Raw genomic sequence first — 18,171 nt, 5'->3', positions numbered from 1 at the left:
TCCGCCTCAGAAGAGAAGGAGCCCTCACGGTAAGTAGTCAAGGCTCCGATTACCTAAAAATATTCATACTCCTTGCTATATTTATTGAGGTTTTATCAAGATAAGATTTCCTCTGTAGTCTTAAAAAACAAAATTCTATGCCCTGCTGAAATTAAGCACAATATTTTTGGTGCAGTGTATTCAGCATAAATAATTTTTGATAAAAGAACATTGACTAAAAACAGGATGTTTTGGTGTATTAATTGTTTTCTGATTGCAGGTACACTATGAAACTGAAGAATTGCTCAGCACCAGATGCTACTGCTGCTGACAAAAGGCTAGCAGTACTGTGGTATGTGTATATTGAATTTAATTGGGAAGATGTAAATAACTAAAAGCAAGATATAGCCATGAAAAGTTACTTATGTGGAATACTTAAATCCAGAGATTGGAGCCATGAACAGAGAAGACAGATCTTTCTATAAACCTGAAAAACGCCCCAGGTTTGCAGAAAAAATATAAAATCTAAAAAAAAAAAAACCCGCCTCAAAACAATAAAAGCATCACCTGTAGCTTTAAGGAACTAATGTCATAAGTGGCTGTCCTTAGGCAACAGTATTGCCAGTCTTCAAGCCTTGATAAATAAAAAGCAAGCAGTGCAGGGCCATTTTCAGGGCTATTTTGGCCTTTGAGGGGGAGGACTGATGAGAGCCAGGCCTGGCTGAAATGACCAGACTCCTTCTACCACATGACTTGCATGACTCCCCTAGACCCAGCTACTCATTACAGTTCAACAGCAGCAACTTCACAAAAGCTAGTGTGATGCAGTGGTTAGAATTTCAGTTTAGGATCTGGGAGACCCAGGTTCAAATCTCTTCTCTGTCATGGAAGCTTACTGGATGACCTTGGGACAGTCACTCACTATACTACCTCACAGGGATATTGTAAGGGAAAAATGGAAGAGAGTGATGTAAGCTAGTTGCCGTTGCGGAGAAAGGTGGGGTATAAATGAATGAAATAAATAATAAATATCGCAAAAGATGGGAGGCATATAAAAAGTACGTTGATTGGTGCGTGGGAAGGAAAGAAGGAAGCAGGGAAAGGTGAGGATATGAGGGTTGCCAGGAGGAGGGAAAGAGGAAATACTGTAGGGAAGGGGATACAGGGGAAATGAGTCCCCCTGGAAGTCCTTGTGGGTTTCCCACCGCACAACTGGGCCTAGCCTCACGGCCAGCACTAAACGACTGGGCCATAGTTTTCCCAGGACGAGGCTGCAAGGGTGAGGGATGGAGGGAAAGCTGAAGACGGCTGATAAAGGTAGGCTGGCTTGTGAGTGAGAAGGAGAAGAGAAAGCAGGAAAACCGAAGAGGCTATGGGGGCTTTTAGGAAAAGGAAAAAGGAAATAATGGGGGAGATGCCCTCTCTTTGTAATACGTAATATCTAAAACAAATCATTTTCTTCCCTTACTGATATATGACTAAAGTTAATTCTTCAAAGTCAGTATTAGAAAAATAATGCTATGGTGGTTATCATTCACTAAGAACAAAGTCAAGATATTAATGGGCTTTATTTTTGATACCTGATTTTAACGAGAACTTGAGTCACGAATATTCTGGTGTCAGTTTAAGATGGGAAGTATATTGCATATTTTTAGAATGCACAGCTCCTATTAATTGAGCTATTACTAGCAGATCCTAAAGTAATATTGCTTTTTTTCTTTTACTAGTCTTAGATGCCAGTCTTTGTTATATTTAAGACTTTTCAAGCTGAAGAAGGAAAGTGCATTGAAGTATTCCAAGACACTAACAGAACATCTAAAGGTAAAAAGTCTACTGTTGCAAATCATTTATAAGGAATTCTTCTCACTTGGTGCGTTATTTCACTGAAGTTAGCTTCCAGAGTGGTTGTAACTGACTATAAATTAATCTTTGTTAGATTGAGAAGTTAAATAATATGGCTAATAATTGAAGAATTTGGCAATTCCAGATGGGTAGTCATGTTAGTTTGTCACAGCAAAATAAAACAAGGGGTCTGCTGGCACCTTAAAAGGTAAAAATGTTTATTCCAGCAATAGGTTTTCTTGAGCCAGTAATATCTTTATCAGTTTTAGTAGCTTTCTTTCTTTCTTTCTTTCTTTCTTTCTTTCTTTCTTTCTTTCTTTCTTTCTTTCTTTCTTTCTTTCCTTCTTTCCTTCTTTCCTTCCCTCCCTCCCTCCCTCCCTCCCTCCCTCCCCACCAAAACCAGGCTCAGGGCGGGCTAGAAATATAATAAACACATAATCCTAGCTACTATTTACAGACATCTCTATAATTGTGTTTGTGTTTTGTTTTTTCCCCTCTTTCCCCTCCAATGATAGCTTGTATTGTCCAGTTTGCTTCTCTGGATCTGTAACATTTTTGCAGAATGTCCCAGAAGTTCTATCCTGGCAGTTAATATATTTCCAGCTTTACATCCTGCATTGTTTCTCATAAAACTTGAGGATTTGCTGTTTCCTAATTAATTACTTTTGATTGACTAATAATGGTCTTATCTTTGGAATCAAAGAACTATACTGAGACTATATTTATGTTGTTTTATCTCTGTGAATTGCCGTGGATGCCCTTAATTGGATAGAGATGCAGTACTACAACTAAACCAAACAACCTTGGCAGCGGTTGGCAGTGAACAAGGAAGTCCCACGCCATACCTTGTTCAGGCACCAGTTTTTTACTTGGCCTCAGTCCCCTACACTTTTTGACAATATGTGAGCAGTGATATACTCCCCTTTGGCTTTGGTGGTTTGAAATCCTAATTTTTTTTAATTGATTGTATATCAGGAGACTTCTTAATGGCGGGAAAGTGCCATTTTTTAAAACTTTAAAGTTCAGGTAACTTATTACTTGTGAAGAACTTGTTTAGAAAACAAAAGGATTGTATCACTCAGGTGTCAGTGGATTGAAGTGAAGTATGTTGCTTTCAAGAATTACTGTATTTTTCACTCCATAAGACGCACTTTTTTCCTCCTCAAAAGTGAGGGGAAATGTCCGTGCGTCTTATGGAACGAATGCCAGCTGGGCGCATGCGGGTCGGAACGGGACGGGGCGAGCCAGCGTTCCCCGCCCCGACGGCCAGCTGGGAGGCAGGCGGGGCCGCACAAAGCCGGCTGGGCACATGCGCATCGGGATGGTGCGAGCCAGTGTTCCCCACCCCGACGGCCAGCTGGGAGGCGGGTGGGGCGCACAGAGCCAACTGGGCATGTGCGCGTCGGGACGGCGTGAGCCGGCGTGAGCCGCCCTGACGGCCAGCTGGGAGGCGGGCGGGCCGCACAGAGCCGGCTGGGCGCGTGCGCCAGCTTGCTCTGTGCGGCCCCGCCCACCTCCCAGCTGGCCGTCGGGGCGGGGAACGCCGGCTCGTGCCGTCCCGACGCGCAGGCGCCCAGCCAGCATTTGCTCCATAAGACAAGTTTTTAGAGGAGGAAAACAAGATTTTTTCTTGTTTTCCTCCTCTAAAAACTAGGTGTGTCTTATGGAAAGGTGCATCCTATGGAGCAAAAATCCGGTAATGCTTATTGGCCACTGGAGAAATCTAATGCACTGTAAGAAATTGCAGAAAAAATGCTTGGAACTAAAGGACTGTTGTCAGTTTCAGAACATTTCAGATTTAGACAAGAAAGCTTATAAATACCTTTGGGCTAGGGATATGGACATGGAAACGCCAGATAAGTTCTTTCTAGATTCTACATCAGTTATGTTCATCTCTTAGGGAGGCACAGGACTTTCCAGTAATAGTTTCTAATCCCAGAAAGCTTCAAGTAAGATCTCAAAATCTAATGCTTTCAAGTGTTGAGAGGGCTATGGTGATCATACAGATCTGAGAAGACTGTTCAGGTATCCTGAACCCAAGCAGCAGATGTCATTTTTTCATATCACACATTTAATAACCATTGAACCGTTTCATTTATAGAGTTGGAATTAAATCTAAATACACATTTCAGATGGTAAACAATAATTGCTAAATACCGTGTCCCTAGTTTTATTCTGAAACCTTTATTATCACAAACCTGATTTCCACCTGAAAGCTTCTGTGTAGATGTGATAGTTGGGTGTTTTACAATAATTACTTTTTTCTTTCTAATAATGTAACATTTTTATGTGCCTTTTCTAGATGTATGCTGCAACTGTGGGGATAAAAATAAGAGCTGTGACTCTCTACAACTAACTCAATCCCACTCTGTACAAGAATCTAGCTCTGCAATGTACTAAGCTGGCAACAATAGCAGGAAAAATAAATTAATACTATCCTCACATTAACCAGTATTTAGGCACACTTTCTGTGTTGCTGCTTAGTTACCAGATCTTGTTGCAAGTTGTCATAGCAACAGTCTCAAATAATTCTTTCAGTCTTGCCCAGATTCGGTTTCATTTATTTCTGTGACTTTTTTCCCCTTTTCATTTGCCCCAACTTTAAAGCAACTTTGTGCCTTTATCCTTTTTGTTAGGTTTTATCAAACAGTTCAGCAGTCTATTAAAACCTTGTGATTTTCTTGTTCCTAAACAGAATTCGTACAATAATTCTCAAGCCCCATCACCTGGTATGGGAAGGTAAGCATTTATTCAACAGAGGATTATATTGTTTCGTGTAACCATTGATTAAAAAAAAAAAACAAGACAGGGTTTTGTAAGGGTTTATGTATGGCAGTAATCACATTTCCACACAGACACACCCTTGTGTATGTTGGCGTATGCCGATTCCTCCCTCCTACTTTGAGCCCCTACTTTGCCTGTCCACATTGTTCCTTAGGGTCTCCTGCCCCCCCCCCCACTCCCAAGAGCAGCATTTTGGGGAGCTTCATAGGCTGCACTGGGAGGGTCAAAGGTAAGAAAGTTCCATTACATCAGCAGAGCTCCACTGACAAATTCAGATCGTGTAGCTGGGGATGCACACAGGAGAACCTGGCTGGCTTGGTTTCTCGCATGCATCCAGCATATGTCTGGATGCACTTTTTACATGCTGGAACAAAAACTGTGACCCCATGTTCTGCCTTGGGTTAATGCAAGGTGCAGCAAAGCAAAATGTGTACCTGTGTTTTTACTTGCTAGCAAACCAGGCAGTATGCCGTCTCCGGTCTCTCCAAAGTTGTCTCCGGGGAATTCAGGAAGCTACTCTTCAGGGTCAACCAACCCCCCAGGGAGCACTTCTTCAGTGACTATTCCACAGAGAATCCACCAGATGGCAGCCAGCTATGTCCAGGTTACGTCTAATTTTCTGTATGCCACTGAAATTTGGGACCAAGCAGATCAGCTTGCCAGAGAGCAAAAGGGTAAGACCTTACAACAGTATTTTTCAGTCTGCTGGATTTTGACGCATTTGTATACCTAGATATTTCAGTGTATCGTCATGTTTTCCCCTCTAACATTTGATTTTTAAGCAGTACAGTGGTTTGGATCCTGCAGATCGCCAGGCAATCCCTGATCTTTCCCCTCCCCCCACAGCTATTCCCCCGGGGTTGAGGGATTTGATATATTAATAGCCAGACCCGTGGGTGGGGGGGAGGAATTGAGATCACCCTTTTTGCCTTTTGCATGAGTGGAGCTCTGCTCATGGAAGAGAAAGGATTGAATTTGCTCCCTTCCCTCTCCCCACCAACCATTAGTACACACAAGTCCCTGAAACCCAGAAATAAACTCTCCTAGGATCAGAAATGGCTCTGGGGGGAGGGTGGGGGAGATCCTGTAAAACCTTGCCCCCATATGTTTTGTTATATCTGCCAGCTGTATCCTCTGATCTCAAGACCCACATGCATCACCCCTCCCCATGCACAATCATGAGTAACTGTAAACAGCCTCAGTTCCAAAGAATCTTGCCCATTTCTGGAACTTGTTCACAAGGTCAAGGTTGCACACAGGTTAGAAATTTTTGCAATCTTGAATCACTTTTGGAAATTGCCATCTTAAAGTGCAAAGTTTATTTTACAATTTTGACTCTTTTCTGGCCACCCATGTCAAAATTACCAGATGCCCAAAGTATCTTTGGGGTAAAGTTTCTAAAGGTGTTCAAGCATCTGTTAAATTTGGATTTGTTGCAGCTACGCAGTTGAAAGCGTTTTGTATTAGCTAGAAAAAAATTATTTTAATGTAACGTCTGGTACTTAGAAGAGACGCTTCTCTCCCATTCCTCAGCTGAAAAAGGAATTAACTGAATTTCCACATGTGGCACATGGACCACAGGGTAGACAAAATGTTCACCAAACAATTTGTCTTATCTGGATTGTCAAACTCAATATATTTAGCAATATACCGTATTTTTCGCTCCATAAGACGCACTTTTTTCCTCCTCAAAAGTGAGGGGAAATGTCTGTGTATCTTATGGAGCGAATGCCGGCTCGCGCTGTCCGGACGCGCACACGCCCAGCCGGCTCTGTGCACCCCGCCCGCCTCACAGCTGGCCGTCGGGGCGGGGAACACTGGCTGAGCGCGTGCGCGTCCGGATGGCGCGAGCCTGCGTTCCCCGCCCCGACGGCCAGCTGGGAAGTGGGCGGGGCGCACAGAGCCGGCTGGGTGCGTGTGCGTCCGGACAGCGCGAGCCGGCGTTCCCTCCCCGACGGCCAGCTGGGGGCGGGTGGGGCCGCACAGAGCCGGCAGGGCGTGTGCGCCGGCTCGCACCGTCCCGACGCGCACGAGCCCAGCCAGCTTTGTGCGGCCCCGCCCACCTCCCAGCTGGCCGTCTGGGCAGGGAACACCGGCTCGCGCCGTCCCAACGCGCACGCGCCCAGCTGGCATTCGCTCCATGAGACAAGTTTTTAGAGGAGGAAAACAAGATTTTTTTCTTGTTTTCCTCCTCTAAAAACTAGGTACGTCTTATGGTCAGGTGCGTCCTATGGAGCGAAAAATACGGTATTTCTTCGGAAAATTCAGTGTTTGAGCCTTTGAGTGGTGAAAGAGTCCCATTATGTGGCATTTGACACGTGTAATCAAGATTAATATGGAGTCTTGATAATGACCCAGCTTAAGTGGCAATTCAGACATTTTGGTGTCTTCAGAAAGTGTACGCGGTCTCTTGCTGTCATAACGTTTTCAGCTACCTCAAGTCGGTTTAACACAAGATTAGTATTGCAATCAGAAAAAAGTCCATCATAGAATAGTCTAGAGAATGACGGAGGTTTTTTTCTAATCTTGTGTTGACTATTCTAAACCCTTAGGAATCCATTGGACACCTAATGGAATTAGTCGAAAAATTTGGACAGTGCTCTGGATACAAAATTAATACACATAAAGTCCATCACGTGAATTCATAGAATCATAGAGTTGGAAGGGACCACTGGGGTCATCTAGTCCAACCCCCTACACAATGCAGGAAACTCACAACTACCTCCCCCCCACACCCCCAGTGACCCCTACTCCATGCCCAGAAGATGGCCAAGATGCCCTCCCTCTCATGAACTGCCTAAGGTCATAGAACCAGCATTGCTGACAGATGGCCATCTAACCTCTGCTTAAAAACCTCCGGGGAAGGAGAGCTTACTACGTCCCAAGGAAGCCTGTTTCGCTGTAACTTTAAATTTTTTTTCCTAATGTCTAGATGGAAATTCTTTTGATTAAATTTTAACCCGTTAGTTGTGGTCCGACTTTCTGGGGCAACAGAAAACAACTTGGCACCATCCTCTATATGACAGCCCTTCAAGTACTTGAAGATGGTTATCATATCCCCTCTCAGTCTTCTCCTCTTCAGGCTAAACATACGTAGCTCCTTCAACCTTTCCTCATAGGACTTGGTCTCCAGACCCCTCACCATCTTTGTTGCCCTCCTCTGGACACGTTCCAGCTTATCTACAATTTTTGTTAAATTGTGGTGCCCAAAACTGAACACAGGTGAGGTCTAACCAGAGCAGAGTAAAGCGATACAATCACTTCACATGACAGCCCTTCCAGTACTTTATCGGTTTCGGGAGATATGTGGAAATGTGTGTATCATTCCTGTTGTTTCTTATTTTCTGTAGAATTCTTCGCAGAGCTGGATAAAGTTATGGGCCCTTTGATCTTTAATGCAAGTCTCATGACAGAGCTAGTACGTTACACTAGACAGGGACTACACTGGTTGCGTTCAGATGCCAAGTGATACCTGGATTGCAGAAATCTTAAAACGGAGAAGACACTTTTCTTACTGCCTCTGATTTTTTTTCAACACTGTGTCATAAAAATAAGGAAGACTGCCATAACGCATTGCTTAGTGGAAAGTATGATTAAGGAATGCCTTCATGTGTCTCCAGCATCATGTGTGTGAGAACTCGAAATCATCATGTCAATGAACTTTATTCATTTGTCCCCTTTTTAAGATATTTAAAATATTTTAAACTCTGCAACGTTTTAATATAATATGGATTCACTGAGCTGCAATTGGATTGAAATTAGAGTGATTATGCCTAATAGATCTGTTTAAAACTTATTTATTTTAATTTGTTTTTTAAAAGCTCTGTTTTGGGGCTGTAAAGATTTAGCTGTGTTTTCCTATAAATTTCCCCTATCAAGTACTTAGTGGAGATTAAGTGTAGACACTTTATTTAAGTATTTTGTGAACTTTGTTATTCTGTAATGTCTTGTGGTGGTAGAGCTTGTACAAGAAATAAGGGTTGATAGATTCTAAAGTATAGGGACACATTTTCATGAATATCTGACTCAACCCCTAAATGACAGCCACAGTTTTACTATTGTGCTAAGTATTAAAGTTCCAAGGATATTCTTCTACACATTAAGCCATCCCACTGAAATGAAATGTAACGCTATATGGAAAATTAGTTTCAAAACTCATGTCTTAACACTAACAATCGCAAAACATTATAGGAAGTTGCATTTAATGCAATGTCAAAGTGATGTGGGTCACAATGAGTTTCAGTCTCCAGGTGTGGACTAGAAATTGTTTCAAACGGACAATCTTATGCTTTGTGCAGCATCTTTATTTCCTTGCTTGTCATTGTTAGACACTGAAGCCACTAACTTTAATGCTTACCTGGAACTGATGCTTATTTCATTTCCAGCTCTTAACCAGAAAACATGAACAGTGTCTTCTGTTGAACATGAGTACGCAGTGGGCAAGATGGGGTAAAGAGTAGGCTTATATGATTACAGGGACGTTGTAAACTGTGTTTTCCCCAGTTTACTTAAAATATTGGTTTTACTCCCATTGTCTTTACATCACCATTACTGTTAAACGTTTGTGATGAGAATAGTTTATTAATTTTTAAAAGGAAATAACTGTGATCAGCAAGAATCATGCATGGATTTCTGAACGACTGCTTTAAGGTTTCTAACCAAAGTACCTTTCCATAGAAGGTGCTTTTCTGAGGTAAAAAAAAAATTCTTACTGTCCCTATCAAGTCTGGTGTGCCTTATGCCTTTTTAGATGAAGATTTTGAGTACTGTTTACAAGAGGTTTTACATGTAGGACCCAGTGTATTGTGTCCAGTTGGTCTCCTGCAGTACTTTGCTAAAAATTCCACTTCCTTTTCCCTAATACTAGTGGCTGTCATTTGTTGGCAATACATCTTGGTTGTCTTTTAGAGTCAAACTCTGAACCCCTTCAGTGTGGGATTGTGGAATGCTGCTTTACCTGCCCTTGTTCCTGAATCCTGTCCCAGATATGAACGTGCATGTTCAAGAAAACGATTGCACTAAATTTATGTCTAGCTGTGTAGCTATGTGCCAAATGATGGCGACTTTTGAAAGAAGGAATAGAATTCTACATTAATTAGTACTGCAATATGTCCTTAGGATATTGAGAAGCTTCATTACTTATAGTGACTTCAGTAAACATAGGGCCTTGTATTCTGACGTGTTTTTTCTTCCAGGGATTCGCAAATTCATACCCCTCCAAACTTGGAATAGATTAATTTGAAATCAGTACCCTTTGGGTCTGTATTCATAACCATTAATACTGTTTAGTGTTGCACTCCACCCATAAGAATGTATTGAACAAGTGGATAAAAAAATAGTCATATCTATTCCTCCTGTGTGCATAAAAAGAGGAGGAGGGGGCATAGCTTAGTGGTAGAGCATATGGCTTGCCTGCAGAAAGTTCCAGACTCAATCTATAGCATCGCCAGTGGAGCTATCTCCAATAGCTTATATTGGGAAAGACCTTTCTTTACTGGAGAGCTGCTGCCAGTCAGAGTAGACAATACTCTGTTAAATGGATGAAGGTATAGCTTCATACTGCATCATAAATTAAAGAGTGTTCACTCTATAAACGTTTGCTATGTGTGAGTCCAAGGCTTGGTTAAACAGTGAGGGGAGGGGCTGTGGCCCAGTGGTTGAATATCTGCTTGGCATGCAGAAGGTTCCAGGTTCACTCCAAGGCATCTCCAGTTAAAAGAATTCAGTAGTAGGTGATGTGAAAGACCTCAGCCTAAGACACTGGAGAGCCACTGTCAGTCAGAGTAGACTATACTGACCTTGATGGACCATCTGACTCAGTATAAGGCAGTTTCATGTGTTCCATGATGGGTAAATCCAAATATCTATATTTGGAAGGAGAAAAAGAGTTGGTTTTTATACCCGGCTTTTTCTCTGCCTTTAAGGAGTCTCAAAGCAGCTTACAATCGCCTTCCCTTCCCCTCCCCACAACAGACACCTTATGAGGTAGGTGAAGCTGAGAGAGTTCAGAGAGAACTGTGACTAGCCCAAGGTCACCCAGCAGGCTTCATGTGGAGGAGTGGGGAATCAAACCCGGTTCACCAGATTAGAGTCTGCTGCTCTTAACCAATACACCACGCTGGCTTTCCAGTGTGTTTCTTTCAGTGTGGCTTGTTAGGGCCAATGTGTGCACACATGCTGCCGCATAACTTTATATTGTTCCCCAGATGCACAGTTCATTGCATTCACAGACTGGGAGAGTTCCGGACTTTATATTTAAAGTAGTTTTTAAAGCAGGTGTATTTTCATGTACCTTGGTCCATGTATTCCAGCACAAATCCATTGGGAAGTTACTTTTTTCTTAATGCTCAGAAGTGCCTGGCACACTGTCCTGCTGAAGCCTCTACACTGTTGAGAGCTGGATTATATAAGCTCTATGGTTGCAGCGATCTGCAGAGTGTTTTGGCTTGCTTTTGTATCCAGTTACTATTCCTGTTAGTGTGAACGTCTTGTCTTTCTCCTGCCTTTTGTTTGGAAATAATCTTGTTTTAAAACTTAAGTCCATCACTTTAGAATTTAAGGGGGGGGGGACTTCTCCAGATGAATCTTTAATAAGGGTATGTTTAATAGTAAATCTAGCAATGCCTCTCTGCTTTGTGGACCTAAGGAAGCATACACTATCTGTTCCAATATGTCCCCTCCTGAGATATTTGTGTGCTCAAATTAAATAAGTCGTGCTTTGCTTCCTAGTAGTTTTTAATCTGTTGTATTGGAGTCAACAGATATCAAAAGGCCGTCTAGTGTTGTACTCTGAATTTCTTTTTCATTGAAGTACATGAATATTTTGCCAGAGTTTTAATACTTCAAAGAAAATCTCATACGCATCTACTTTTCTTTCCCAAATCCAAGTGAACAACCTAAGGCTGCAATGCTGATAATGCACTTACCTGGGAGTAAGCCCCAAGGAACATAATAGGACTTGCTTCCAAGTAGGCCTACATGGAATTATGCTGCAAATCTGCCCTTAAAATAAGGAAGCATCTCTTGAGCACTGTCATAATTTGTGCTGTTGTCTTCATTTTGAAAAATATTGCATTGTTACGTATAAGGGGTTCATGATTGTGTGTTACACATATCAGTGTTTGTAGTTCATCCCAGTGATGAGCCTTTAAAAATGGCTTAATGGTCAGGCTAAGCTTGCTCAGGCGTTCAAGTTATGTTGAATTTTTCCGTCAGCCTCACAGGGTCATAGGAGAGCAAATCATGAACAGTGTGAGATCCACCAGTGAAATTTTGTGGGCATTCCACCAGGCTGCGGGCGGTGGGTGTGAAAGATAGTGCAGCACAAAAAGCGACAGAAGTTTAATCTGTGGGTTGGGGATGAAGTGGCAATCACATGCATCCCAAACTCAAGCAGAATTCTGATGGCAGGTCCTTAGGAATCATGGACTTGTAGACACTTGGCTACTTCGTTTTGTATCTTACATTGAACATTCAGGGTACCAGACCAAGATGACCCACATATTCAGTGTGATTTAAATCTCTTGGCTGCAAAACAGAGCTAATGGCTCTCGATCTTTGACAGTAGTATGCAATTTGTAATGTACATGTTTCTAATACATATATTCACATGCATATGTAGATGAACGAACTCGGATCTGTCCAAAGTTTGTGTTAGATTGTAGTGCAGCTGACTATATTGATATATTTATTGACTCCTGAGCCATCCTCATTTTGGTGGTGGTGATAAATTTTTCATATTATGCAGGAGTGCTGTGAGTTGATTATAGAGCAACGAGGCTTAAATGCTGTGATTTTATACAAAATTACCCCAGTAATGTGTGTTATGATCAGCCACTGCATGCATAGATTCTATGGATATAACTGAATGCTTGCCAAGTGCAAGTAAAATGCAGCTTTCAGACGATAACTTGTTTAGTTTGCCAAATTCGGCAGCTAAAGGGAAAAGCTAACTTTTGGTGTGTATATAGTTTTTCCTGCACTGTAAAATCTGCAGTATTTTTACTGAAGTGGTTTAGATGAAGCTGAGCTTGAACACCTTTGATCCATAGAGGAGTTAAGCAGCATTCAAACCATTTGGTAGAGTCCTAAATGGCAAATATTTCATAAATATTTGGATCAAGGACTAAATGAGCTTAATCGAGTGGAAGCAGTATTGCAGGAAATTGTGGTTTTTTTCAATAACCATTAATGTTGGATATATCTTTCAACAAAGTATAGCCAAAGCTTTTATTAGTGAGCTCTATTAATTTGCCCTTTCCTGAGACAATTTCCAAGAGAGAAGAAATACCGCTTAACAGTACCAAGTATTGTTTTGGATGATTCTTGGGTGTTTGTCACTTTAATGTAGCAGTGGTGGGCCACTAGAAGATTTTTCACTGGTTTGAGACTATCCTGGAAAGTTCAGACATTGATACAAATTCCTTCTCCCCCCCCCCCCCCAAATGATAATTTTTAGCTCTTGCAAGCTCATCTGAGCTTAAAGAACTTGGTCGAAGACATCTGAACCAACTGCTGCAGCTCAGATAAGGGGCAAAACTGATATAACATTGACTTCACTCCTCGATTCCATCTGTAAATGCATTGGCAAGATATCTGTCCCTGGTACGGTTCACGTGACTGGGAGAATGGATTCTGGCAGATTGGACCTCAAAACGTTCCCTTTCTGTTTTGAGATGGTTGCATTGAAATCTCCGAGAGAACTTGGCTTTCTGCAAGCACAGCCGCTGACGTTTATATCTGGTCCCCCTTTTAAATGGTTTTAAGAAGTTTTGTATATGGAGGATAAAGTGCTTATATATTTATTAAAGATCCTTTATCTTATTTGAAATTATTTGGTAAAGAAGGTTTTTCTTTTCTTTTTTGTGTGTGGGGGTAAACTTTAGAAGTGGGATGGGAGGGAGGTTATTTTTTAACTTGTAACTACCAATTAAAAAAAAAACCTTGTTGAGCATGCAGCTTGGTACTGATCATGGGTGGCAGGATGGCTCACTATTGTATGCTTTGTACATGACATGTCCATGTCTTATATGTTTTGTAACTTACCAACATATTTAGTCATCTGTTTTCAACCAAAACTAAACTTAAAAGAAAACTGTGATATTTTATTTCCTTTGCAATACATTTGAAATTTCAAAAGGGTACTTTGGGGCTCCAAATTAGGATTTCTAAGTCAGTATGTGCATTTCACGTATGTTAATGGTGAGCAAAGTATTATATACTAACTAGATTTTTTTCCACATCTGTATAGTATATTCTATGTATTTTGTGGTATTGAGATTATAGAAAGTTTAGTGTCTGAAATATGCGTTTAATGTGTATTTTTAAACAAATTTATGGCAATTAAATATTTGGAGAAAAGGGTATCACATTTCAATTTGTAAAGATCTTTTTAACTACTGTGTCATTAAAATGCTTTGTACAATGCAAAACTGTAACTGGAGAAACTAAGTTTAATAAATATCAAATAGATTTTCTGTATTAAACTTTACAAGTGCAGTGCTTGAATTAATCCTTTATGAATAGGCTTTTCTATAGGGGAAATCTCATCAGAAAAACATGATAGGGGGTAGGGTGGAAAGGTCAGTATTGTGTTCTGGTAGGCTTTGTGAGGGGCAACACACACACTCCGTGCTTCTGTTCCACTTTATCCTCTTAAAGTTAATGCTTGTATCAAGCTGACTGCAACATTACCACACAATGAATGTCTACAAGCCATAAACTGTTATATCTTTGCTCATCTCTTTCAGTCAGCATTAGTGTAGAGGGAGGTGCTTACTATAATGTATGCTGTTTCTGGCTCTCAGAGTTAGCTGGATGCTTGCAAATTGATAGCTTTGTAAAAGATGAGGCACAGTCAAAGATTGACGTTCCCTTAATTCCTGCAAAATGGTTAAGGTCTATAGTCCAGCTTTACTCCAAGTACTTTCAATTTATCTCCAGTTGACTAATCATATACAAGATAAATAGTTGCTTAAACAGATCTTTAATGTCATGATAAAAAATGAAATACAAAGTATAAAAACTAAGATCAATTTAAGCTAAAAGCTCACAGAGGTATAGCCTAAAACAGCTTCGAGCAAGCGCATTTACAGCTGTTGAAAGGTTTGAATTAAAAAACACATTAAATATATACAGTGGTTCTAGGGAGGTAATAAATAAACAAACAGGAAAATTGTCAACTGAAACAGCATTTTCTTCTTGAATCATTCTTCTGATATTGTTACAGAACAGCGTTTACTCCTGCAAAAGAGAAAAATAAGTCAGTTTACATTTTCTTAGGCCACATACAGAGAAAGTTTTAATTGAACGCTGACTTATGAAAGCAAACTTATATGAGCCTTTCACTAAAGAAGTGATTGTTCCATGTGGTTGTGTGTTTTCACAGGGAGGGCAATAAACCTGCCATTGTTTTGTTGTCACAGAGGAGTTTCTTGGATTTCATTTTTAGATTTGCAAGTCTGAAATGAGATTTGTTTTCCTTGGTGGTGATTGTAGGTATATTTACAGGAAATTTTTAGCAGATGGTCAATAAAAGCCATCTGTGTTTAGTGTCTTGAGCCTAATTGATTTCCCAATCAGAAATCTGACAAATTGTTTGGAAAACATAATGCAAACAATCTAAATAGTGTTTAAAACTAGGGTGCTGTAAAGTGTTACAGTTACCTAATTGAAACAAAGTATTCTCAAAGAAGTCATTCTATATTTGGTATACCTGTCAAGGTGTTCCTTTTCATCACTTTTTAATCATGCAAAACTAATTTTTGCAAGAGGCATCTTTCTGTCCAAGATGACTAGGCTGGTTTTCTTGCAGAAGGCATATCTGAATGGAAGCCTTGGCTGGCCAGTTGGGTGTGTGAAACACAGGTGCTTTGTTTCAAAGGAAGAGGCGATTACCTGCATAGTCTGCTGAAGCATTCACTGTCATCCCTGCATGGGGCTCCAACTGGCCTTGTGACGCCTCTCCAGAAAGGTGTCATTCTCTTAAGCCTGGTTAGCTGAGAGCTTTGTGGATGCAACGCAGCACAGTGAGTCTGAAAAGCAAGTGCAAGGTGACCATTACACATAATTTATTTATTTCCATTTGTTACCCTGCTCTTCCCAGCCAAAGCCAGGCTCAGAGCATAAGATGGACCCGTTTAGATATTAAGCCTTTTGGATGCCCTCAGACTCCTACCATCAACAGGATTTCAGAATGGAAAATATTTGGGTGGATCCCACCTGTCTTCCCTCTCCGCTGAGCAGTTTCCAAAGGAAAGGGAAGAGCCAATGAAGGTGAAGGAAGGCTGCTCAGAGCATGGTTGGATCCACTCCATTGTTATCCTGTTTCGGTACAATTTTATCTAAACCAGTGGGAATTTTAAACTATTACCCACATAGCAAGTTTCACCAGCTGCGGCCTAGGGTGCTTGTCTCCCCCTTCCCCCTACAACCAGTCATCGATACAGGAGAAAGTGATGTGCAGTGCGTGGAGCTGATGATATAGCAAGGTCAAAACTCACTTTCCACTCCTGAAGCAATGATCCCACCTGCTACAACCGATCTCAGATTCTGCAAAGGAGTGCAGCCTGGTCTGTCTGCAGAAGTGAGTCTTGCAAATATAAAAATGCCCTTTTGCACATATGTACCTTGCAATGACAGGTATTTTGCTGATTGTGAATAAATAACCACTCAGATGGTTGTGCTAGGGCTGCAATCTTTACCTTCACTAGTATCTTAATACTCCAGTAACAAAGACAGTAGTAGCTAAGCATTGTTCAGAACAAGTCATGCAAATAACACTCAGACCATTATTGTGCTAACTAGCAAGTCAAATGCGACAGTTCTTTCTGTTCTTACCTGAGTCAGCAGGACAGAACAAGCTAAGATGACTGCTGCAATTTTCAAGTACTGCTTCATCTTTGGATAGCTTTCCACCGGTCAGTGTGTTTACAGAAGCTACTGAAATTCCTGAACATACTTGTCCAGCTGTCTTGCCTGGCTTTTATAGATTCAAAGCCTCTGTGTTGCATCAGCTGCCAACTTATTAAGGAGCCAAAGTTCATTGTGGGAAGAAAAAGGTTTAATAAGTTATCTACTCAAGTGGTGGTCCAAGGTCTGTCCACCAGGCTAACTATATTTACTTTTCCAGCACTTGTACTTTGCCTGTTCAGTGCATCGAACATGCCAACTGTTCCTTTTTTTAAACTTTCATTTCACAATGTACCAGAAAAGAGGCAAATGGTCAGAGCAGAATAGAAATAAATCATACTTTTTTTAGTTTCCTAGAATTTGATGGCAATTGCCAGTAGTTGCCTCATGTGAAGGGAGAAGGGGGGAGTGTTGATTATGATCTGGTTTCCTCCAGTGAATGGTGACTTTTGCAGTCATGCATGAGATGTGTGTTTCGCACATTTCCCCAAACTCTCAGAAGTGGTATAGTTCTGGCTGTTTCCTCCATGAGCTTTTGTGAGCGTATAGATCTACCATTTGTTTTCTGATCATATGAAGTAGTCCATTGCACATTGAACCTCTTCTGCAATACTTATCTGCAACAGCCAACAATCGGAAGAAAATCTTTAAAAAGAAAAAACAATCCCAAATTACTCAACATGTTTCATATTACCTATTCAGAAAATGTGGCATGTTGATTTAATCTAGCCCGGTATGCACTGTGTTTAATCTTTGCTGATCCTGTGTAGGGTTGTTCTAAGAATAGTTATTAATTAAATCTCTGGGAAGCTAATCTTGGCTTGTTTCAAAGCAAGTACTGTAGAAATCGTGAGATCCCTGTTGACCAAGGGAAATCCAAAGTGCAGTAACTTTCTAAAACCTGCTTTTATTTGGTCTTGTCTCCTCCAAAACCATTCATCTAAACTTTTCTATGTACAAAATTTCTGCTAAATATATAACACTGTGTAATCAGAAGTAAAATCTACTTTTAAACAATGCTTTTATACAGGTGAAGTGGGAATAGACAGGCCAGTGTCAGTCAAGGGGGAGGAATAGCATTTTTTCCATAATGTTTGTACCTTTGGAAGATAATATTCTGCGTGTTCCTTGTCTTGTTCCTTGTCTCCTTCATTTCCCTCTTTTATATTAAATTCTTTCCCTCCTCTCCTCTTGACTCCTGGTTTTACTTTGTGTTTCTCCCTTGCCTATTAAACTGAGAAGTGTGGTGTAAGGAAATAATGTTGGAGCATTGATACATGAAGTACAGTGGTAGCTGGTACTCCAGAAAAGTAAATGTATACAAAGCTCCAGCTTTGCTTCATCCTTTATCCATCCCATTACCTTCACCAGGCATCTGTTCAGGACTTCCACAGACTCACCACTCCAACTGTTAAGGAGAAACAGAGCTGGGTGTCATCTATGTTTTGCTGACGTTGACTCCAAATCCATGGACAGTCTCTCCTTGCTGGTTTCATGGTGATGTTAAATGGCATGAGGGAGACCCCCTGTGGGAGCCAAAAGCACAAATGCCATGGGCCTAAGTAGCACACACACACACTTCTGGAACCAGACAGTCGAGTAAAAATAAAACCACCATGGCATGGTGCCCCTCCCCACTGCTAACCCACCTATCCT

The 18,171-nt window shown here is 41.1% G+C and overlaps 2 protein-coding genes across 2 annotated transcripts in view; one reads left to right on the top strand and one right to left on the bottom strand.

The window, feature by feature from the left end:
* Positions 1–8,222, top strand: part of AFF4 (ALF transcription elongation factor 4) — a 47,200-nt gene extending 38,978 nt beyond the window's left edge. Inside the window, exons 17-21 of the mRNA XM_056863846.1 lie at positions 260–331; positions 1,707–1,800; positions 4,517–4,560; positions 5,059–5,279; positions 7,956–8,222. Coding sequence (XP_056719824.1) covers positions 260–331; positions 1,707–1,800; positions 4,517–4,560; positions 5,059–5,279; positions 7,956–8,074 — 550 coding nt within the window. The 3' untranslated portion in view covers positions 8,075–8,222. The remainder of the gene's footprint in view (positions 1–259; positions 332–1,706; positions 1,801–4,516; positions 4,561–5,058; positions 5,280–7,955) is intronic.
* Positions 8,223–14,810: 6,588 nt separating this feature from the next.
* Positions 14,811–16,536, bottom strand: LEAP2 (liver enriched antimicrobial peptide 2). The gene is made up of 3 exons (XM_056866919.1): positions 16,444–16,536; positions 15,502–15,638; positions 14,811–14,847 (listed from the first exon to the last, which is right to left on the bottom strand). Exons 1-3 carry the CDS (start codon positions 16,501–16,503, stop codon positions 14,811–14,813), a joined length of 234 nt encoding a protein of 77 aa, XP_056722897.1. The 5' UTR covers positions 16,504–16,536.
* Positions 16,537–18,171: the final 1,635 nt, after the last annotated feature.

Source organism: Euleptes europaea, chromosome 1, assembly GCF_029931775.1.
Source record: "Euleptes europaea isolate rEulEur1 chromosome 1, rEulEur1.hap1, whole genome shotgun sequence".
Classification (NCBI taxonomy): Eukaryota; Metazoa; Chordata; class Lepidosauria; order Squamata; family Sphaerodactylidae; genus Euleptes; species Euleptes europaea.
The sequence above is the reverse complement of the archived record's forward strand: the minus strand, read 5'-3'. Positions and strand labels throughout refer to the sequence as shown.